General features: G+C 40.5%; 1 protein-coding gene across 3 annotated transcripts in view; it reads right to left on the minus strand.

The window, feature by feature from the left end:
* The window catches only part of AMBRA1 (autophagy and beclin 1 regulator 1), a 127,395-nt gene that overhangs the window by 63,580 nt on the left and 38,413 nt on the right, over positions 1 to 25,402 (minus strand). For 2 of the 3 annotated variants that reach the window (XM_071427428.1, XM_071427430.1), the window contains 2 exons: positions 13,341 to 13,424; positions 12,689 to 12,789 (listed from right to left, as the gene is read on the minus strand). In XM_071427428.1, coding sequence (XP_071283529.1) covers positions 12,689 to 12,789; positions 13,341 to 13,424 — 185 coding nt within the window. The remainder of the gene's footprint in view (positions 1 to 12,688; positions 12,790 to 13,340; positions 13,425 to 25,402) is intronic. The other variant, XM_071427429.1, reaches the window with a different exon arrangement.

Genomic DNA, 25,402 nt, shown 5'->3' on the forward strand with positions numbered 1-25,402 from the left:
CCAGCTTCCATTTGTCTCTGCGCAGAATCTCAGCTGCTTGTAAGAAAATTACCAAGTGACATTACTTCCTCTACCTTTTCAACCTTCCCTTCCCCTCCTGCAATTCTTCCCATAACAGACACAAGCATGTTCCCAGTATTTCTAAGCACTCCACCAGCCTCTATGATTTTTCCCTCTTTTCTATCAATTTCTATCCCTTGCCATTTGTCGGTAAACGTGTATGCTCTTCTTCTCCCTCTCACAATACAAATATACACAATTTCTTGCGTCTCTAAATTTCTCAATGACTCTGGATCACAGTTTGGATGTTTAAGATGAGAAGAGGAAATGCATTGTCCCATATGTCCTTATCACCTCTAGCTCTCAAACTGTATATGAACTCTGGGCAGTCACTCTTCTTTTTCTGCTCCAGCATATCCCCCATCTCAACTACTACTGAATCTGCTCTACTTCTAGTGACCTCCTTGCTGGTCAAAACCCAGGACTAGTAGTCTAACTATTCTCACTGACTTTTTCTTAGCAAAGGTACTAACATTTTGGATTATATGACTGCTCTTCCCTTGCCTTCTGTGAATGGCTTCTACCTACCACTACCACTCTAACCAACCCCAAAGATGCTGAAAGAGACAACCAAGAAATTATGACCATCACTACAACTTCTTGCAGACTCTGCTGCCAGCCCTGAAGTTATCTAATGGGCCATGAGCCACACCTACCTACTCCTTCCCATCTATTGCTGCAAAACCTGGTGGGTTGAAGCACATTGATACAGCTGAAATTGTACCTTGAAGCAAGGGGAAGAGATGTGAATCTGGTTCCCAGAGCAGCAAGAGTAGAACTCAGAAGCCAGGCAATGGGGGAACTCAAAGTCCAGAGCTGTTATATTTGCAGAGGCTGGCTCACAGCTCTCACTGATTTTGAACTCTCAGAAACATAACAGCTCCTGCCTGCCAGGGCTTCTGGATTACAGCCCACACTGAGCTCAACAGGAGAGTGTGTCAACCTACTTCTCATGAAAGCAAAATATAGCTTCCTTTAGTAGCACTACATTGCATCTCTTGCTTAGTTCAAAACCAGCGCTGAGCTCCTGCAGACACTGGAGACCATTCCCACTTCAGCCAAATTCCAGAGGTGACGGTTGCACTCATTTAAAAAAAAACAACAAGGCATGGAGGGACACATATGAGGTATACCTTTGGATCCTGTTTATATTTTCTAGTGTACAGAATCTCTTGCTGTCTGCATTTAATTTTGAGTTCTGAGGCAAAGAGTTAAAAAGCTGATATGAACTCACCTAGTGCTCTTATCCTGACTAGAGACTGTGTTTGCTACTGCACAAATGCTATTTGGCTTCTCTGCTCTGTTTTTTTTTCAAGAACTTCCCCATGTCATGCAAGACACTTAACACCTTCCACATTTTTAACAACCCAAAAGCACTGACAAATCCAGCCTTTATGTTTTGGGGAAAGTCTGAAACCTAAATTTATTTTCTAGGCTCTGCCCTTGCCACAGGCATTTCTAAAACTCCTCCAGGTTCCACACAGGGGGCAACTTATAGTGGCTCATGTTAAGGTAAAATACCCAGGTAAGATAAACCCACAAGTCAAAACTAACTCCGAGAAAGCAAGCAAGTTGCTACTAACCCTGCCGAGATCCTCCCATACATCTTCCCCCACAATCAAGGAAAGCCAGCAGATCAGGAGCATAAACCAACAGTACCAGCTGAGTAATGATACTATGTGGAGGAAAAACCACTACTGTAGAACCTAATAGCTAACACAACCTTTGATTTTATGCATTAAGTGATAACAGATTGAGACTTTAATGCTCAATTACAAATAAAACATCCAATGGTACAAACCTATCTACCTGCAAAAGGGACCAGGAGATCATCACATGGCATTCTTACCAGATCCATTATTCAACACACAACTATGTTGACATAGCAAAAACTTCTTCTATCTTTATGGCAAGGTAGCTATAAAAATGTCTATGAAAATATTCTATACTGGGCGCAGCAAATCTGTCTTAGGATTTGCTTCGTGGTGTTGGGTCCCCCCCCGCCCCATAAAACACATTAGTGAAAATCATGACTAATCTCTTCAAAGATGACAGCAAAATGTGGCAGGCCACTGAGGATTCCTACCCCTCTGCACAGCACGGGTTCCTGCCTCCCCTCTGCGCTCTGGAACATGGGTAATTTTTTTATTATTTTTTTCCCCTTTTAAGAGGAGGCAGCAAGCTCTGGGAAAATACTTTTATGGCTAAGTGAGTTTTACCACCCACAAAGAGACAGGTCCCCAAGGGGCCTCACCGCCCACAAAAGATGAGCACTTCTTCAAAGCCTTACCCATTCTGATATAATGATATCTAGAAATTCATCTCTTTAACAATGCACACAAAAGGAATCAGCCTGCACCCTTCACTTTTAAGAACATGATCACTTCTCTCCAATGCCTTTCTGAATCTCAAAGGCAGCTTTAGATTCACAGCCACCAATACAAAGAAAGGCTTACTGGGACAGCTTGCATGAGAAAACACATTATACAAGCTTTCTCAGAGGCAGTCCTTGCTTCCAGTCCTGCAGCACTTGTGACACGAGGCAAATGGCTGGAAGAACCTCTCCAGCAAAGGGACCCCTGAAGACACCTATGAAAACTCCTGCACATGTACCAGGAACCTTGAGACTAGTACTACGATCATAAATTTTCCTTTGAGACTAGGCAATAATTTTGCTAGTTTAAACACCCCATGTACTGGAAAAAAAAACCTGTTTCAGCAATCAGTTACCTCAAGGCAAGTGGTGAACTTTATGTGGCAGGACTTCAAGAAATTAAAAACTCCCAACACCATTGCTCAAGTATCGCTTTTTCTTCCAAGCTACATTGGTATCAGGTTCTGCATCTTTCTATGCCTTTTGTCTATTGTATTAAAGGGTGCTCGATCAGAAATCTTTCCCCCACAGCTATATCTATATCGATCAAGTAACAATTACCTACTACTTCTTTGATTAGCTAAGTACATAAAGCTTAGCTCATTCTATAGCTGAAGTTTTCCTCAGCTGATTTTTCCTTCAGCTATACTAAGTCTTTCTGAAATGTAGACACAAAGATTTGCACGTGGACTTGAACATCATCTGGAATGATGTCAGTAAGACTATATAAAAAAGATAACAGTAGTTTCATACTCCCTGATATTGCCTGCCTACATAAGGTTGTAGAGCTGTAGCACCGTGACAGGAATTCATATTCTATGGGTTCACCCACAGCTCCCCAGAGCCATTTGCAAAGTCACTACATTGCCCAAAACAAGACTTCACAAACTGCAAATGGGATACACATTACTGGTCCCATAGTACCTTATCTCACTCTGGGCTGTAATAATAGGCACATCGGTATCATTGCTTGGATCACCACTGGGAACAAAGCAACGGCAGGAAAGATTGGCCCGCCAAGCAAATAGATTTCAACTGCCACTCTAACATTCCATATTTTACTATTTACAGTCAGAAGTGGATTGAACCCAGATCCCAAACACCTTCTTTGAAAGGTCAACAGCAATTAAGAGAGCTTAACTGCTGGTTTGTTCACATACATCTCTCCAATCAAACTTGGATATCTCCAAAGATAAGAGATCCCATATTCTCCACACGCAAACTGTTCCAGAATTTAACCACTCTCACAGAAAGAGAAAGTTTTCTTCAAATGGAATTTCAATTTGTGTCCATTGCCTTTTGTCCTTTCACTGGGCATCCCTGAAAAGAGTCTGGCTCTCTTCATTCCCTCAGTTATTTATACATATTGACAAGATGCAGTCCAAGCCCTCTCTTCCCCAGGCTGAAGAGTTCCAGGCTGAATGTCTCTCAACCTATTTTCTCAAGTCAGTCTGTAAACCCTTACTCATCTTTGTGGCCCTTCACTGCACTTATTCCAGTATGTCCATGCCTTTCTTGCACTGGGCAAGTACTGGACTGTCCAGAACTTAGTCCAGAACTGGACTAAGTACTACAAATGTGGCCTCAGCAGGCCTGAAGAAAAGGATCACCTCCCTCAGTCAGCTGGCAATGCTCTTCCTAATTCAACACAGTACACTGATGGCCTTAATTTCTGAAGGGCACGTTTGCTGGCCCATGTTCAAGTTGCTGTCCACAGAACCCCCAGGTCATTCACTGCACAGCTCCTTTCCAGACAGTAAGTCTACAGCCTGTACTGGTGCATGGGGTCATTCTCCCCCAGATGTAGGGCTTGGCATCTCTCTCTTCACGGAACTTAATGAGATTTGCTGGTCCATTTCCCAGTCTATGAAAGTTCCACTGAACAGCAGCATAACTTTCTGGTTCATCCTCTACTCCTCCCAGTTTTGCTGAGGGTGCACTCTGATCTCTCATCCAAGTGATGAATGAAGATATCCTCTTCTAGATTACATCCTTTCTGCCATCAGAGCAGGATGTAGCCTGCCTAATTTTAGGCATCTAAGTAACCCACAGCAGAAAAGTACACTTCCAAAACTCCCTATCTAGTCAGTGTTAGATATATTGTCAGCTCCACAGAATATTCAGAGCACCTCATTTCAGCTCACTGCAGGTGATGAATCCTCAGAGCAGAGGTTTTTTTTCTTCTGCTAACTATGCAGGAAGCTTGGCCTCCCAAGTCAGATGACCTCAAAATTACAGTGTAAATACCTCCCATAGTGCACATAGCTGCGGATTCTTATTTCCAGTTGACTCACAGACCTCTCAATTAACACATCCCCAGACTTAGCAGATTGTGATAAACTATGGCTTGAGTTACAAAAGCATAAAGGAAAGACAAGAACAAAAAGGACTGAGCAATAGTAGGCTTTAAAGTGCTAATAGTATAATTTTGACTCTTTAGCTCCCCTTTACTGTGTAAGAGACTCATGGAAAATCTTCAGTTCTCAGGTGTGCAGGTTCTTTGCATACAAAAAAATTGATACACAAAATCTGTTTCAGAAATTAAACTGATTTTGGAATCACTCAAGTGTTAGAGTACTCTAGTCTCTAGAACCAAATAGGGGATAACATTTTACAACGGTTGTGATGCAAGTTCATTCCATCTGCCCCACAATCTCTAGTGTTTTGCACTCTTAATGTCCCAACCAAAGAATTCAAACTGTACCTGTTCACAGATGTAAACAGAGAACTCTATGTAACCACAGAGCAGGTCTGCTGCTAAGTGGAAGATGCAAGTGAACAGTGACACAGAGCAAGCAGGGCATAAAGCAGACAGCCAGAGTGAAGTTATTCCATACAGAAAGTACCCCGACACCTTCTGGCTGTTTGTGCTTTTTGTGCATGACAGTGTACAGCAGGAGCGGACAGCAAAATAAGGATGAGTAAGTGCTCAGAGTCTCAATGCAGAATTTGGTATTTTGAATGGGAGGGAAAGGCTAACTAGAAACAACACACAAAATCTTCCATCACATAAATGCATATGTTAATGGCTTTCTCTTAACACCACCTATCACCCACTTTCAGGAGACATCTAGATACACAGATAGATACTAAATCCCGTTTAGCTCAGAGGAGTATTTATGTACATCAAAATGAATGCCAACAGCTTAGGAACATTTGTGGGGGTCTCTGCACTGGACTAGCATTTCAGAAGAGATTGCCTGTAGGTCATACAAAGGCTAATTGCATCAACTACCTATCAGCCTTCACTGTGCCAAGGTACAACATCCAGGATGACACAGATTACAGCACCAGAAAAGAGGCAGCTGGACTGCCAATTAAAGCACAGAGCCGGAAAAAACAAACTCACTGGTGTCCTGCAATATAGGGAAAAATTACTTAAGTACTGTAAAGATGGACCTGGTAGGAAGAATGTACCATCTGTGGATCAACTATCTGATCCCAGTGTCACCACAAAGTTGTGTATTTAGAGTTGTTTTCTAGACTTGTTTTTTTAAGCATTAACAAACTGTCTTCCATCTTCTGGGAGAGTGATTTAATTTGAAGAATGTGTGATAAGAAGTTCACCTTCTGACCATAATCATGATATTGTAAAATCCTGTAACCACAGCTACAGAATCCATGAACTGGAAGTCAAGAAGGTGTCTAATACTATGAGAAAGTTAACTCACAGTACATGACCTTATTCTGCACATAGCACACCGAACTACCAGGAGATTTTATCTGAGATACTCTACTGCAATTGAGCAGCAACATTAAAAACTTTCATGGTTGAAGGCTGATCTAGGAAAACACCAGCTGGTGAGAGACAAAGGCAGGTAAGAGCTGAGGTGCCACAACAAACCTTTGTGAAAGCTCAAGGGCTGCAAGTGCGTTTTTAGAATACATGAAGCAAATTTTTAAGTGAACACTTAGATAAGAGGAAGTTATGCAATTAAAGTCTTTGCCACGTTTCCAAAATCCTACCACAAAATCTTCAAAAGCTTAAGTACCATGTTGAGGAAACCAACAACTCTGAGGATACCTCTCACCAGTCCCATGAAGGGACACTCCATCGTTCCCTCCTGTAAGAAGTTCATTCATTTTCAATTCAGTCATACAGTCTCTTTTTTTCCTTACATTTCTTCATGAAAGGCTGCACTTTCACAGAAATTATAAACTGTTCTCAAGTCTGTGATGAAGGTGACACGTATCCATAGCTCTCAAGTCACAGAAGAATCTGAGGCATATTTTAAGCCTCTTATATCATTTAGTGTCCACTGACGTAGACCACAGAAAGACCATAAAAATAAAGTTACCCAAAGCTTCACATCTTTCCATATTTAGCAGTACCAAATAGACTTATAAAAGAAACAAGCAGCATAGAAAGCCACACAGCTATGTTCATTGATTCTATTATTCTGCAGAACTCTCTACTGTGAAAAGCAGGATTAGATCAGGACACTAATTCAAATTCATACAGCTGTCTTGGATGAAAAGGCAGAAGCAAGCCAATATCAATAAGCCAGTGATGGACAGCTAAAGGTACAGATTCAGAATAACACTCAAATCTCAGGGAACTGTACAGAAAATACATAACTACTAATACTGAGAAAAACATGGGTACATCACAGACAACTGGCAATGAGTCTTCCTATCAACTTTTGCTGGTCTTATGGAGCTCTCAAGTTAACTTTGTCTTACCCTGCCCAGCTGTGCATCACTACAAGCACATTTGAGGGATGAGAGCACCTTAGAACAGAATTAACAGCATACTGTACATGACAGAACAGGATTAGGTCAAGATGACCTGAGCCACAGGAGGCAATCACACCTGAAATGCCAGAGGAACTGGAGATCTGCCTTCAACATGGATTTGAAGGCAAAGAAGCCTTTTATCATGATCACTTCTATCATTAGAGCAGAAGTGAAAGGTTACTGTAGGGCTAACTCAACTTGCAATGGCAACCAATAGTCTATGCAGCTGCATGTACCACAGGCTCAATGATATCCATTGAGCTGGCTTTAGGTTAGAGCCATTCACTTGTGAACATCAGCCCTAAATACAGCTGGAGTGATTAATAGATTGGGAATGTGCACCAGAAGCCACCTTAACTAGTGCATGTCTGGTGAGAGGCCATCATCATAATTCTTATTAGGAGAACTATCGGATGCTCAATGACATCCCTCCTGTCCCAGAAGGATGACATTACCCATCTTAGCTAATTTTCACCACGATGAAACTTCATACACTCTAACAATTGTGTGTTAGCAGTTGCTGGCTGAAGAATAGAAATTCACCAAAAGACACATGACTTTGAATTCTCCCAGGAAGTAAAGCTCTAAAGAAAAGCATAGCTTATAGGATTTTGGGAAAACAACAGCCAGACTTCCCACTTCAAAATTCTAGACTCCCATTAAAGGGATCAACTGATTCTTAGCTTCATCAATAGCCTCACCCCCACCCCAGTGTAAGAAGGCTACAGACAGCTTGCTTTGGCAACTCCGACAGAGATATCCAAAGCTGAACCATTATTGCTCTTGTGGCAGGCTATACCCTGAATAGGTGTGGGATATGGAAAAATCTATAATCAAGCTCATTCTTTGACTACATGTAAGTGTTCAGTCTTTGGTCTGAATATTTTACCCTGAGATAGCAACGAAATCATTCAGAAACTGTAAATGTAGAATTTGTATCACTCAAACCTTCAGCCCTGCGGAATCTGGATCTCCCCACAAGGTGGAAGACTCAGAGCAACTGTGCTGGATTGTGTTTTAGCAGATAAAAGTCTGGTGGCAAACCCAGAACAGATAAACATAACCTATGACCACACAAGGAAAAATATTTTGTTTGTTGAGATACACATAACTGAATAGAAGCCTATTAAAACAAAGTGAGGCAAGACAGAAGCATTTCACAAAGCTAGGTAACTCCATCATAAACTTTCATCTGTATGTCGCCTAATGAGTAACAGAAATGCCAACAAAATGGTATTTGTGTCAATTTTTAAAGCCTTCTGCAAAGTTCCTTGGGAAACACCAGTTCTCTTCTTCCCCTATGCTTCCACTGAACTGAAACTAAAGCCTTCTTTGTTTCACTATACTATTAGCATGTCTCTGTCCATCCCAAAGCAGTCAATTACTATAAAGCCTGAGGCAAAAGTTCACAGAGGGGAACAAGAGGTCACAAGCACTTCAGCGGCAATGATGCAGACCTTTTCTTTTGAATGTATCTATGGATTTTAAAAAAGATATTAAAATGTACATCCTGGTCTGTGCTACCAGATGCCAAAAGATATCTGTAACTTCTCCATCACAACAGTGTCCTGCTTCCCAATGCAACTTAGGACAAGGAGAAATTGATTTAAAAAAACAAACAAAAAACCAAACCAAAACCAACAAATAAATGAACCAAAGAAACAAACGAACAACAAACCCAAACAAAACAGTGGGCAGAAATATTCAGCTTACAGAAACATTTCAAAAACGCAGTAAGAGGTAGTAAACACAATACTGAGCTGTGTGTTCCTTGGACGTATTAACGCTGCTGAGCTTTGCAGCAGTACTAACTCCCACTAGAAAAGGTGTAATCTCAACCCCCAGAACATCTTTTTGGTATCTCCTGGGAAGTGTAGAAGGGAAAAAGACATTCAAAAAAAGAAGGAAAGAGAAAACCAAACCAAAAATCAAACCCCCACTCTGTTGGCCCACAAATGGCAGAGAACCCAAGAGACTCTAAGACTGAAATGGCCCTAAGATGCAGTATTCCACCTACATTGTCACATGCAATCAATCAGCCATCTGAAGTGAGAAACCAAAATACATTTACTGCTTTCATCATCACTTTAGCAACCAACCACTTCTACTAGCTTTCACTGTATGGATGTTTCCTTGGAGACCACAACTCCATCACTTAGGGCAGTTCACCAAGGAGAGGAGAGTGCAGAGGGTGGCTTGCAGCCCACACTACCAAGAGCATTAAAAAAGCTGCCAAATGAACTCTCGGGTTTCTTGATGAGTCTTGAAATACAGGGGAATATGGAAGATTGAAAAATATGCTAGTGTTATACCAGTATTTTAAAAGGTTGAAATAGGATGAGACTGTCAGTCTTGTCAACCTGACATTGATTCCAGACAAAATAATGAAAAAGCTGATATAAGACTCAGTTAATAAAGGATTAAAGGAGGACAGTGTAATTACTGCCAATCAACGTAGACTTTACAGAAAAATATAACTTGTCAAACTACCAACACTTTTTGGTGTGATTACAAGTTTCAATGCTAAAGGTAACAATGTTGATGTAATATATTTTCACGTGGTGTTTTACTTGGTGCCAGAAAGCACAGTGATGCAGCATTCTGTATCAGCTGAGAGATCTGAACTGCACCGGCAGATAATTAGGCAGGCAGGTGCTACTGGGGCGAGTTGCTGTTCCAGTGCTCCATGCAAATTAGGCTGCTGGCATGGAGATTTCCCTGTCTGTCATGTTGACTGGTATCTCTTCATTCTCCCCCTGGGCTCCCACCTACTCTACCCATCTGCTGCCACCATTCCCATGCTTTGCCGGGAAGTGCCTTGGCACAAGGATGGCCACCAGTCCCGACTAGTACAAAGGGCTCTGATTTGACCTAAGCTCTGCCTGGCATGTAAGTCATTCTGCCCAACCCACTGCACTGCTGGACTAGTCCATCTGCAGAGAAAATCTGTAGTTTTTAGGGGTTCATTAAACTTGACTGTAAGGATTTAGTCTCGAGGCAGTCCTCCCAAGTGTGCAGTGATTGTCTGTGTAACACTTGTGTGACAATGACACTTAAACAACAGAAAGCCCTTCACATCAAGCAGAGAGCTGAAAGTAAATGGACAGAACCTGACAGTAAGAGCTCTGACATTAAGAAATTTAGTCAGCACACCACAGTAATTCACACACTAAGATCTCCATCTGCTCCTTTGATTTCCCCTCAGCATATAGCAGTAAATGGGGCAGCGGACAGGAGTAGAAGTACAATTGGAAGTATTTTTCCAAACAGCAGCTCTCAGCCTTACTTGATCACAGAAGTCTACTGTCAGTTTTTAGAAAACTGTCAAGTTAGCAATACAGGTTTTTTTGGTACCTCTTCTCAAATGCTGTAGAGGTTACATAAGAAATACATTTGGCATTTTTGCATTTAAACGTAATTCAAAAATGACAGTCTGGATACACGGTAGAATGAAGCAATTCAAAGCATTCAAGCTTAGATTAGCCTTTGTTAATGGGAAAATAGCCGATTGATTTTTTCTTCAGCCAAGGCTGTCAACCTCACCCATAACTACTAGGCCAGGGTTAAAGTATTTTTGAGTTTGAATAGAGGTTTTTCAGCATGACACTGAAGAAAGAGCTACCACAAGCCTTGGCACAGGCTAAATATAAAGGAAAGTATACTATCAGCACTGTAACATTCAATGGCTCTGAAATATAATACTGAAAATTACAATGCTGCTGACCAACATAACGGGTATAAGAAATTCTCTGGCTATTTCACAATTGCAACCTCAACTTCTAGTTCTTGCCTGTCATGCCTCCACCTAATATTTGCAATTTCAACTCTCCTTTTTCCCGCAACATATGAAGAAGTTTTGAGCATGGATGTATAAAAGCATTTTGAAAGCTGAAATCATGGGTAAAATAAACCAAATACTAAACCAACATAACACAAGCAGTTACTGTATTTGAAGAATAAATTTTATATTTAGCTCAATGAAAGCCTTTACTCTGGAGCCCCAGCCATTCCCAGTGTGAGGTTCCACAACACTGCCAGAGTGAACAAACTTTGCCTTAGGAAGGCTAAGCACAGCGTCACACAGAAAAAACTGATCTTGATTTTTGAAACTTCCATGATTTACAGTTTCTGTCTTTCTTTGTTATTCTTGGCATACGTGCAAGAAACAGCAAGCATATGTGTTTTGGGGCTCAAATTCCCCAAAAAGCATAGATGAAAAAGCCAGCTATTTCCCAGCCATAGTGGAACAGGCAAACTCCAAGGAGGCCTGGAGGAGGGATGAATGCAGGTGTCTCCAGCAAAGCTGGGCGACACAAGAGTTCTGCAGTGTTGCCTGGCAGCAAGTAATTATCTGCCAGTGTGCTGCTTCCACGTGCCAACAGCCAAAGCCCACACAGGCAGCAAGCACAGGCAAGTACATGTGTCAGCTAACACTGCAGGTTAGCTCCACTGTTCCCTAAGGGATACAAGCACAGGTCCTTTGGATGAGACTGGCGGAGTTCTTACGACTCAACGGCACCGGGAACCACTCAGCCCAAAATGTCCAGGGAGACAGAAGTCTGGAAGATGATGGAAATCTACTATCAAAGACAAGACCACTGCCATACTAAACCAGCAATGCAAAACCGGCAACAGTTCTACCCCAAAATGATTGGGAAACCTCCAATAAAAATGGGTTAGATAAATCCTGTCAAAAATGACTTAGGCATTGTTGATTGTGCCTTAGGATAAGATAAAGAGTCGTGCAGCCTCTTGAAAAACCTTTCAGCATTGCTTTCAGTCATGGTCCTGTGATTACCTAAAGGAAGGAGGAAAACCACATCCCAACCTACCTGTCCATACATCATCTCTTGTTATTCCCCAAGTTTCAAAATTACTCCCCCGCACCGGGGTTAATTACAGAGCAACTCAGACCCAGCCAAAAAAGACTCACCCTCAAGATATGTGTCATCTATAACCGTCTCATTCATGAACTGCCAGACTGCCATACTCCTCCTCCTCTTTCCCCCACCTCCCTTTCCACCTCCGCTTGCCCTCTAAGGCTCCCAAATGCCTGTGTGCTGTATGTGGTGGCAGCTGAGTTTTTTAATATGCACTTATTAAGATCCTAATTGAATCCCACATTGCCTTGTGTGCGTCTTCCTAGCCGGAACATGAACAAGGCACCCTATAATTCAATTAGAAGGACCTGCAGCAAGACGATCATTAGTCTGTCAGGTTGTTTAAAAAAAGATATCTAGGAATAGGGAAAGAAGTTAAATAAAGGGAGAATTGTTAATACCTGTCCCCAATTCATGCAGACACTTCCACACATACCTGAAGCATGGAATCTGCAATGCTCAAGCACTTGAATGACAGCTTACTACATCAATCCAACAGTCCTTTCTCTTGCTTCAGACAACTTAAATAGAACCTCAAAAGTTGGAATTAATTTTCCTCATCAATCCTTCTCTGTTCAGATTCATGAGAAAACACCACTAATATACATGACTACTGCAAACAAGGAAATCTCATTACCTGCCAAGACCCTGTTGACAGAGGAATGGGTGGCTAAGCCAGGCTGTCCTCGTTCATGGAAAATCCCAGCATAAGGCAAATACTCCGGCAGCAAGAAGCGTCTGCAAAACAAAGAGAGTAAAACATGGAGAAAGCCATCCCGTGTACTACAGCCCTGAAGAGCCACCGCAATTACTCTGAGGAAATATGACTACATTCCAGCAGACTACAGTAGAGGGAAGGCTGGAATCCTCTGCTTAGCCAGCCGCTTCCCTGCTTCAAACAAAAAGTAAATTACAGATTAGATCCTCCTCTGATCAACGTGGCTGCAAAGATCAGCACTAAACAAATCCTCTACCTCCCACAATAGTTTCCTCAACTCAAACCAGCACATTGTGCTGAGAATCTCTGATCAGATTCTTTTCTCCTCCTATTCTGCCTTCACACTGTGACCTCAGCCCCTAAGTAAAAAGCACTAAGACCATGCTATCTTTCAAAAATCACAGGACGAGCAGCTCATACTAACACGCCATCCTGGGAGTCCCAGAAAGTACAAACCATGGATAAAGAAGCTCTGTCCAAGAAAAGGACTTCAACTGAAAGAACCAGAGAGTTGTACTCCTGGTACCTCCAGGATTTCCACACATTTTGCTCTTACCCACAGATGCCTTACCTCGGGACAAAGCGCCCCAGCGATGGTGCAGACATGCGGGCGTTCCGGGGAGCTCGGTGCCTGGATCGGTCTCCATTGTCCCTTCAGCAAAAGAAAGAAAATTACTATACATTAAAAATACTATGTAATAAAAGTATTTTCCAAGAAAACAAAACACCAGTGACATCACCTAGTCAACCTGAGTATGCTACAGAGATTCAACAGCTCTTATGCTTCCAATGTCCCAAATTCACACGAGTAACTGTACCAAATCCTCTGCCAGTTTTATATAGGGATAACCTTAAAGTTCACTTTCTTAATTGTTTGACAATGTCTCAAAAGTATCAACAAAACCATAGAGAGTTAATGAATCAATGTCAGCACCTGAGCAAATGAAAGAGAAACATCAGAATTTTGACCAGGAAAGCAAAAGGCAAGCTCACCCCAGTCCTCAGAAGAACCTTCTGTTAGTCAAAGAGATCTGTTAAAGTTCACATTTTCATTCCCAGGAGTGCAGGCAAAAGAGCAAAATCTGCAGACTATTCTTTTGTGTTCCTTCCCTGAAGGTCCAGTTTAAGTGCCATCAGATCTTACAACTATCTCACTTTTCATATCTCTTCCAGTTAAATCAGAAGTGTTAGGTGGTGTCAGAAAAAATTGCATCTCCTGTTTTACAACAACATCTCATTCTGTTTCACAACAACAATTCTGTTTCTGGGCCTTGGGGAACAAGGGGAAAGGGTCTAGCATCTATTGTCCTACAGCAGACACAGGAAGGCACTTCCCCAGCAGTGCAACACTGAACAGGTTTTCATGGAGAGGCTGCAGAGCTGCTATCCTTGTAAGTCTCAAGATAAGAGCTAGACAAACTCACAGGTGGCCCAGTCTGGTTTTGGTAATGCCAGCTGTACAACGAGCAGGAGATCAAACTGGAGGACCTTCAGAATCCCCATCACACACAATTCCTGATATTGCATTCCAAGGCCACAAGGGGTCTTATAATTATACAGCACTAAAACTGCAAGGAAAATAATGAGACTCCATTAGTGACTCTGGAGTTCTGAAAGAGACCTTAACAGTGCTTTCTTCGCTGTTCAGAAATTTACTCTCTGTATGACCTTGCACAAGTAACAAATCTGCTCTCCATGGATTCCAAATCCCCATCTGTAATTGCAGCCCTGTCTCCTTCCCAAGCAGTTGCAGGAAGAATATTACTTGCAGAGCCTTGAAATCACTAGGAAACTAAATATTCCTTATGCAATGCACTAGCAGCACATTTCTAACCCACTCCAGCAAGCTGCGCATTTTATAATTTTTCTTCGTTTTGCTTTTATGAAGTCAGTGAGCAAGAAACGTGGGCTGAGAAAAAAGTCTATTACGTGGCTGTTTCCCACACACTTGAGGAACCCAGGAACACAAAAGCAGAGGTTCTTCTGCAAAGCTCGTTAGTGTTTCAAGCTATTTCACCAAAAACAAATCTGAATCCAAGCTCAAAGCTTCCATTTCTCCTCCCACTGTAGATGCAGCATTTGCAGTTCACAGCCAAAGCTGCACCTCACTCTCAGGATTTTGTGTAACCAGCAGGGTTCCTGAGATCAGAAATGTAAAAGCTACTGCTGTTCTTTTATCACAGGCCTCCAGCCTATTAAGATGGAGATCAATAACAGAAGGAATCCTGCAAACTTGAGTGCTGACATATCAACTTTCGTTGCTAAAGAGAAAAGACCAAAGGAAAAAGAAATGTCGTGTTCCAGATCTTACCACACACAGTAAGAGCTAGCAGAAGACAAGAAATACTTTTTAAAAATCTCCATGTAGCAGCTTTTGAAATGACACAGATATGCTACCCTGTGAGAAAAGTAACAAAACCGTTTTCAGGGGTTTTATTTACTTTGGACATTTATTGGAATTGGAAGATACTTTTGAAATGGACAAATATCAGCAAGAGCACCAGCAGCAGGACTACACTCTACAGAACTCTCCAGTTGAAGAGAATCTCAGCAGCAGGTTTCAAAAGGAATGAAAAATTAGCTCCAGCAAACATAAGAAAATAAAAGGGCAAAATCTACAGACTAAATCAAGAGACCTAGAGGAACTAATTGTTCAAGTTTTTTAATTGCCACTAGCCACAGGTCTTAGGCATTCACAAAAACATTTTCAGACACATCTTCTAACCAAGGCGACTTTCTGATGTGAGAAGTCCATCCTGTACTTCCCTATTTATTTACTGTGCACACAATCTCCTGACAATATGGGAAAATGCCTAAAAGGGAAAAATATAGACTAGGATTTTTTTCAGTTTTCACCATGACAGAAACAGCCTCTACTAATGCAAAAGACAGACATATATTTTTAACATCCCTTAAAAAAAAACCAAAAAACCAAAAAAACACAAACCCACATCCCAGTGGCCACCTGTCCTATAACTCAAGACTGAAGGGAGTAAGAAAAGTGGCTATCCTTCAAGAATGCTAGAATTCCTATTTACTGTAAGTATAAGTGTAAGCTATACTCTCCTGGGATAAAGAAAAATATTACTAAACATTACTCTGAATTACTAATTTATAGAGTCATTTATATCTAAATTCCCATGCTCAACAACTACATGAAAGATTGTCTAGTCTAGTGTTGAAAAGCTAGAACTGCTGATATTACCCTGGTGCCAGTTGAAGATTATTTCTGCACCCTCTAAAAAGGAAAATAAAGAACGCCCTACAGATCAGTGAAAATGGGTGGCACTTTGTGTTATTTCTGTACCACATACAGCCTGCTGACAGAGGGAGGAGAGCAGATGTTAGCACACTGCAGTGCCAGCGTGAAGCACTCCAGCAAGAAATGAGACGTTTCCAAGGCTCCCTAAAGTACTGATGAAGATCTAATGCTCTACTTTCTATTTAGTGTCAACTACCTACAGATTCATTAGCTAATGATTCACACTGGATAGTTTAATTAACATTACCTGCAGAAGAGGTGGAAAGCAAATTCCTCAGTGTGTGTGTGTGTATCTACATAAAAAAAAGCCTCTGCTATAAAGCAACTCAATAACCTTGCTAAAGTAAATGAAATAAACCACAGCAAGGTGACAAGGGAAATGTAATACTCTAATTATTAGCAGACTAATTTGTCTCAGCAGGAAAACTGGAAGAACCAACAAATGGACAAAATAACTTCTAAGGTCTGGCTCAAAATTCAGGTTATTCATCATTTGTTCAGATACCATGGCGGCACAAATCATAACAGTGATGTGGAGAATAAGAGCTGGTAGGGGAGAAATAATATTAACACCAAACTACAATGGAGCATGAAAAGAAAGCAATTCCCAAGCATTCAGGAGAAATGTGGACATTTAATAGGGCATAAGAAGGATGCAAGTTTATCCTAAATTGGATAAGACAGTCAAATCCCCTTGGATTTTTCTTCTATTGTCTTGTTTGCTTGTTGAGAGAAAAAATTGACTAATGTAAATTTAATGGACCAGCAATACCAGCTCTGAAAACAGAGAAAGAGATACAAAATTTTGCATCCTAAAGTTTGGAGAAAAAGGCATTCTTTTTCATCTGGTAACTTGGCTCCTGCACTAATAACAGTGGATACAGAAGACAGTAAGGACAAAAAAAGCACCATGTTCTGCTTTTCTGTCTTGGCAAGAATTCACTTTAATATTTAGAGATTGTTGTATCAGGAAGTGAAATTAAACACACAGCATGGGATTTCTAATGCAATCTGTTGGTCTAACTGTTCCCATTGTAGTCAATATTAAAACTCCCACTGACTATACTGCCAATAGAATTAGGTCAACAATGACCATTTTGAAAAGCCATTTAATTATCAAAGCCAGCACCAGTAAGCCATGTAAGTTCAGAGGAATCAAATTGTATCACATCAAGCCAATTGTTTCATATTTTCAGCATTTTATCACGTTTCATGCAATCCAATTTAAAATGCTAAATCAATTTGTATTGCAGAGGTTAGACACTCACATACAATAGAAATGCTAAATAATTGTTTGAGTGGCATATACTACTTTCCTTTAAGGTTGACATTGGAAGTTGCACCATCTTCATGTAGCAGAAAAAAACAATGTTTGAAGCGCTGAGAAAATGTGAACTATCTGTACTGACTTGCTGTATTTTTTTTTTGCTAATTGCAGCAGGTTACTTCAGAGGAGATAGGGCAGAGGGCAGGAGCAGCCCAAAGGTCCCATCAAGAGCTCAGAGGAGGTTACCAGACGCAGCAAACTCATTTGGCTTTACTGGTTGGTCAGGTCTCACGGCAAGTCCTCTAAAGTGCGTTCCTGGAAGATGTCATATTAAACTGGCCATACTAAAGCAGAAGCAGATCCTGACATCTTGCAACTTACTTCACAGGATTCCCTGCTGATTTGGATGAAAACACATGACATATACCTTTAGAAGAGTGTACTCTTCTGGAGTTACATAGACAATTCCAAGACAAAGTGTGTACTGTGTTTTAGAAAGGGTACAGAAGTAGGAAAAAAGATGAGGAAGAGAACATCACTTTTGCTGGTTCTAAGAACATGTTGATTACTTTCCAGCACCATCCTGATGGGTAAGGTAAAATACAGTGTTGGGAACACTATGACAGAAGTTAACTACTAACTTCACCACTGAGAGAAGCAGCAAATACCAGATATTAACACTTTAATCTGTCTGATCCTGCAAGATCCTGAGCATCTAACAGAAATCAATTTAGAGAAAAATGGGAGCACTTCCAGTAAATAAGCCTCTCAAAATAGAGAGGTAAACACAAATATAAAACATTGTCATTCTGAATATTTTAGTGAGCAACAGGCATCCTCGAAGACCAAAGGAAAAGCCACACTGCAAGATGGTTGTAATTCGGCAGAGGGGCATAGTAGCTAAAATAGTATCTCCTGGATGAGTTAGACTAGTGTCTTATTCAAAAATATAGGTTCCATACAGTATGTGCTACTTTACTCAAAATCCTCAAGGCTTGGAGAAGTTACAAACTCAAACCAGGAAAAGGGGATCACCCTACTTCTGGCTCCTTGGACAAATGTATCTCACCTAAAACCAGGATTATGTTAAAGGTGAAACATTAAAGACAACTAACTTATCTAAGAGGAGAGTTATTTCCACAAGTAGATACAAAGAAAGAAGCCAGGAGCATAGGTTCTATCAAAAAGGGTACAAATATTGACATCCACAGATTAAAATGACTACTGTACAGTTTTTTTAAAGTATATCTCAAAGAACGCACATAATCTGGTAAAAAAAAAGTTATATATTTCTAAACCCATCTCAGAAGCATACAGTCATTACTGAAGAAGTACTTGAGGCAGAACTAAGGGAAACAACAAGAAACAAAAAAAACAAACAAAAAAACATTTGTTACACAAAAATACATTCCTGGCACTAAATGTATGGTTGTGGAGTGAGGTCCCAAGTGCAAGACTGGAAGCCAAAACCAACTGAAGAATAAAAATAGTAGGAAACTACCAAGAGTGACGGTGGCCAGCTGGAGAGACAGGAACTAGAATAGATTTTTAATACAGTAATTGATAAAGAAGTTAGACAAGTCACTCAAGCCTTTCCATCATTCTGCATTCTTCTGAAGGCTGAAATGCCAATCTCTCACTAAGAGCTTTTTGAAAGGCCCACCAGAGAAAATGTGTACCTATTTATCAACTAAAACTTCCTATAAAATAGCAGACTGCTGAGTTACTAATGGCTTTGCTGACCGAAGAGAAACAAACCCCCAGCCTTAATTACCTCTCAGAGCACTGTTCAGGGGAAAATGTATTAACAAGATTAAAAATGGCACTTCAGAAGATCAAGTGTTTCAGAAAAGTATCACATATGAGAGGTCAAGAGAAATAGCAGTACTTGCCTGTAAAATGCCAAGGATTAAATGCTTCAGAGAAAGACAGATTTGCAACTAGAATGAAGCACTCACTCTTTTCTAGGCACATGATCCAGTTATTTCTATTTTAATCAGCTCACTGTGTGGTGGGCTCACAAACTGATAATGCTGTTTTAGAATAAGACTGATACACTTCATAGCTACAGTGAATCATTAGAAAGCAGAAACATCAGCAGCCAGACAAAGCTAGAGAGGCATCAACTTTTGTCTCTTTTTAAAAAAATATATTGCACTGTTATGCTTGCAAAGGAAACAGAATTGAAACCATAACTTCACAAACAACACTAATCTGTTAGACCTATGGGCTTCAAGAATGCAGACCACTACCTGCTTGCATGGCCAGCACAAACCAGTAACAGCTTGCTTCCTAATTACTCTCATTAACAGCAGACTTCACCTACTAGGTGACCTAGTTTGACTTCTGAGTTGCACAGGCACAAAATAAAAGCAAAAGGAAAACAATGGACAGAGTTTAGATTTGTCAGAAAAACTCAGAATTACCATCTTGACATCAAATTGTTTCTATGGACTCAGGCAACCAACAGTATGGAGTATGATGGGCGCTTTTCTGGCAACTGCCACCTTTCTAAAGGCACACATTCTTTCACCGCCCTGATATGAAAACACTTGCCTTGCTGGGATGTGACTTAATGGTAAAGCAACATTATGCTGGAGAGGTTAGCAAAATCCTGCAGTACTGCTGCAAGGAAACAGTTATTGCCTGTTCACTGCATTGATGCAGCATTACTAGACATTATGACCAAGATAAGGGTAATATAGACAACTGTTACAAAAGATAAAAGATTAAAGGAATAGGGAAAGTGAAGCTGCAGGCTACTATGAGTAGATCACAAGACAAGCTAACACTCTAACTAATCCTTGAAAAATTAAGTTCAAAGAGTAGGTTCAGTATCACTCCCATTCATCCAGCACCTGTAACTGTCTTGCCTGAAATTGTGTTTAAGATGATGAATATAGTTAACATAAGTTGCTGTGTGTCGCAGACATCTTTTAGTGAAAATCTTTTCTTAGGATTTTTTCTCTTCTGAGAAGCTGAGGCCTCAGAAACAGAATGTAAACAATGGTTACCTGCTGCTGTGGAATGCAACAGGTGGATCCGTGATTGGTCTCCTGTGGATGTTTGGATTTACTGACCAGTCACGGCAGAGGTGGCTCTTGCTCTCTGTCTGAGACACAGATCTTTGTTATTCATTCTTTTCTATTCTATTCTTAGCTAGCTTCTGAGAGGAAACCTTTCATTCTACTTTTCTTTTTAGTATAGTCATAATGTAATATATATATGTAATAAAATAATAAATCAAGCCTTCTGAACATGGAGTCAACATTCTCGTCTCTCCCCTCATTCAAGAACCCCTGTGACCACTGTCACAGCTGTGTATCTGAAAGAAACAACCCAGTGGTAACTGCTACAGAAACCTCTAGCAGAAAAGAAAAAAACCCAGAAAGTGACCACCAAGTTACACATATTTGCATCTGCTTTGAAAGCCAGTTTTGTAAAGGCTCATCTTCATCAAAAACAATGATGCAGTGCCATGTGAGGCAAGAAACAAGGGCAGATGAAAAAACCACAAAAACAGATAAAGGAGCTCTGGGAAGAAAGAAACAAATAGCGATCCTGCTTTACGTGAACTCAAATAGCAAATTGCTAGCAAGAACATTATTTGTAGATGCTCAAGAAAGACAGATAACAAACTGTCTCATCTACGATTTCCAGAAAAAAGGCTACATTTTCTGCAGTATAATGACCTGTCATGGACCCTAAAAATCCATTTCCATCAGCACTTGAATGACATGAAGAGCCTATTAAGATTCTCACATCTCCTATATGTCTCTTTTTAACTTCAGATGTAAACATCAGGATGGCAAGGAGAAAAATTAAAAAACCCACCCTAATTGCTTTTAGAAATCTTGTAGTTTGGATATGATACCACTATTTCCAGAACAAAAGCATACCACTGATCAAGTAATCTCTCTTATCCACCTTCACTATGTCCTATGAGAGCTTAACACTTGGCATACCATCAACCTACAGACCCCCAACAAAGTAAACCTCTTTCTTTACCTCTGGGATTCCTCATGCTTCTCTCTCCATAATGACAGAGCTTGTCTCAGCATTCTGGAGCTGTAGATCAAAAGCTCTATACTTATTTAAAGTGTCACAAAAAAGCTTTAATCATTCCAATCTCTCCTCTCTCTTGACAAGAAAACCTGGCTACTATTTGAAGAAGTTTCTTTTGCAGAAAATGAAAGTTGCCAGATAGGAAAAAAAACACTCTGAAATAAACGAGTGCACGGTGGACAGCTGTAAAGGAGGGCAGTAAAGACCGAGACTTTACAAAAAGAGTCCAAGTTCTACCCATGTGCTCACAGTAGATGGTGTGCTAAGGGAAGTCAGAAGGTGCACAGTGAATTGATTGCACTGCTGCAGGTTAGTGCTCCCTTTGCACTGTGTCTCTAGCAAACAGTGATACACAATCAGACTAAAAAGGCAGAGACTGGATTTAAACACACGCATGGACTTCTGTCACAAGGGTAAGGAAGAAGTAATTTCAGTAACTGGCAATCTCCAACCTCTCCCTTCACTCAAACTTTCCAAAATCTTTGTGTCAGCCATCAAGCATCACCACCTGCTTATTCTCACCATGACACACAAATCCCTGCTCTAAACCCACTTCTACCATTCCACTTGAGGATCAATACAGAGAACAGAATCCAAAACCAAACCTTCTACCCAAATACACACTACTGAGTAACCACATTGCCACAGCCATTGTCTTCCCTTTTCTCTCACAGTGCTTTATGTTAGTTCAGACACGATTGCATCCAGACAGTTTCTAATTAGTATTGTCAAGTATTAGTGCCCCAGTTAAGGTTCCTAAAGAAGCTAACAACAAAATATACTTTAAATGAAGACTTTCCAAAAGAAGAGTGATTGCCTGGATATCTCACACAAAAATATCTAATCAGACATGCACTTTTCTTCTTAATACAGAAAGTTAAACCAGAATGCCAGCTGGAAGTGGAGCACTAACTATGACAAAAACTGGACTCCCAAACCAAACATTTCACCTATAAAAGAGGTCAAAAAGAATCTACCACACTATTCTCCCAAATGAATGAAAATTGTATATAAGACACTGGAAGTAAGACTTGCAGTTTCAATACAGTGGCAGTTGGCTGGCAGGTTGTCTCTTCAAGACAAGAGGCTGTTGGAAGAACTTAGATTTGGCATTTCTTGCCCAGACAGTGTCAATAAATCAACCAAAAATGGCAGGAGGCAAGTAGGATGGATACTCATGTATCTCACGCACTCATGAGGAGACCCTTGCAAGATGCCCATCCAAGAACCCCCAACTCTTGGTCCAGAACTTACCTTAAACAAAAGGATTTTACAGTGACAAAAATAAAGCCAAATAACATCACTCTGAATCTTGTAAGCTTTCCCTAAGTGATTAATCATCTTTACAAAGCAAGAGCCTCTTCCAACAAAACCAGAAGGTCCATTAGGGTCTCAGTAAAACAGTGCCAACAGTTCTCATATTTTCTGTCTGGATGCTCTTGGTGTCTCAAAATAAATTAAAGAGATGAAGCACTAAAATAAGACTTCAGGCCTGTGAGGTAAAGCCCATCTTGTTATAGAGACACAAAAAAGACCTTCCTAGCCTGTGACAATGGCACAACTGAGTGCATCCATGCCAGCAAAAACCCTCCTACAGGGAAGGAGAAAGGATAAAACAGAACAGGGAAAAGCTGGAGACATGATAATAGTGTTATCTCCAAGCTCCTTCTTCTCTATATGCTGTCAGGCAGCCCACACTCAAAAGTAGACCGAGGAGTCAGCCACAGTCACACCTGTAGCCTTAGCTTGAAAGCCTTTTTTGAACTGTAGTGAAGGGTTTGACTCAGGCTTTAAGAGCTGGTACACTATCCTATATATCTGCTTTTCAGTCTGACAGATGAAACAAACCTGTACTTCTCCATTTGTTCCCATAGTTACTTCAGACAAAAAGGGACATAGATGGCCAAAATTCACCTCCAGAAACACCTTCACATTCTTATTATGGGGACAAATTCAGAATTACAAATGAAATAACAGAGATTGCACTAAGGAGTCCTAGAAGCATAACCCACAGGCTTCAACATCAGACAGCTGTTCTAGAATAAAGGAAATCTATAGAAGAGACCAGATCAAAATTCTTGAAGAAGTCAAAATTGTTTAGCTTTAAAAATCTCAATTTATTATGTGATGCAAACATGAGATACTCAAATAAGAACTTGAAATAGAAAGTTCAACATGTATAATTTGTCTATAAAGAATCTATTTTTACCAGTTATGCTGGAAGACTAAAATTATGTCATTCTTCATTCAGAGATTCTTATTCCACAACTCAGGAAGTCTTTTCATTTTAGCTTAAGATTCTACTAAAGCTAACCTTAAAACCCACTCATATCAATCTATCTGGCAATAACCTAATATTACAATCTGTATATATATTACAAACTGTATTAAATGCTTTTATGTAGACATGACTAAGTTTACAGTTGACAGTTGCATTCAATAAGCAGTAAGATGACAACAGTGACAGGTTAAACACAGGGAGCACATATAGAGAAAGAACATCTTCTTAGACTGCAAAACACAGGTATAGTGTGTCTCCCTCCTCCTCTACTGTCCATAAAAGCTGGTGTAAAAGAAGGATATTACTAACACCTATAAAAAAGACTACTTTAGATTCTTATACCAACACTACTTCTATTGTCATCACATACTAAATGCATTTATGAATGAATTCACCCTTGACTAAGACGCAGGAGAGGCTTTAACTTAAATTTAGAGGCCATAAGCACACAAACAGTACATAGGCCCAATTCTTCCCTTACTAGGCCATTAGGTAAAGAAAACTGAAAAAAAGACAAAATGAATTTTTGAGGAGAAAAAAATCTCTGAATCCCAAAAAATATGAAAGCAGAGGAAGGCTTGTCTCGCAAACATCCTGCACAAGCACAGGATTCACTCCTTGCCCAGTGCTCTATGTACAGTAAAAGGTACTGGTGTTTAATGTCCCTTACATCCTTCTCCTTATCTCTGGGAAACAAAAAGAGATTATTTATCAATTATATTAGCCAGATTAGAAAGATAAAGTACCAAGGCAATTTTCTGGCTTTTATGGAAAAGAAAGTTCCCTGTATTTCAGGAGAAAAGCATGAGCTGCAGACAGCCAGACACAGCGGCAACACCACCCTTCCCCATATCAAATCTGGAGACACAGGGAAGTCAAAGCATCTGAACCACAGCAAGAAAAATCATCCATGAAGTAATACATGACTGCACAGGTGAACAAGCAAGGAAGGAGTGATACAGGAGCCAAACGAGAAGCAAGAACTCTGTAAGACATTTAATTGGGAAGTCTCAGCAGAAGAAATCAAATGAGTCACGAGAAGTTCCAGCTCTAAGGACCCCTGCATAGCAGCCCTCTCTAATCAGCCAAGAGAAATAATGAAGCAGAGGAGTAAAAAGGCAGCAGGTCTTGAATGAACAGACCAGAATTTGATATGAAATATTCAACCAACAAATTCAGGCACTGCACTTTAAGGAATAAACACTTTTTGCTCAGTATGAAATGAAAGACAACCTCAGTACGGCTGATTGAATTGCTTCCCTGACTGGGTGCTCTTACTGTGTGAACATTATCTGCTGGGGAACACACTTCTCTACAGGCATTTGCCTGGCTCTGTGAACAAAGAACATACCATCTTTTACTTCTCCAGCAGAACAAGCTGCCCCAGACAAATAAAATGGAATAATGGAAATAGTAAGCTCTACGCTTGCAACACACCCACTTCATAAAAACAGGTCCAGTAGCCACCATATTTCTGCTCTTCCAGACCACAAGGATGCTTGAGAAAATGCAGAAGAGTCACTGCCTAATAGCCTATCTGCCCTCATTTACATTTTACACAAACAAAGCCACAATGAGAGGGAAAGACATTCTCTGACCCTGTACTTCAGAATATTCAATTGCTGGAGCATGAAATGACAGCTTCACAGAACAACTTTCTAAGAAAAAAAATAGTCTACCACCACTTGAAAGTCTGAAAGGGATTAATACCTTGCTTTTGGGAATAGCTAGTGCGACTAGTGTCCTTCAGAAAGGGAC

This window comes from Agelaius tricolor, unplaced genomic scaffold (genome assembly GCF_023055355.1).
Source record: "Agelaius tricolor isolate 1412-34295 unplaced genomic scaffold, bAgeTri1.0.p SCAF_5, whole genome shotgun sequence".
Taxonomy (NCBI): Eukaryota; Metazoa; Chordata; class Aves; order Passeriformes; family Icteridae; genus Agelaius; species Agelaius tricolor.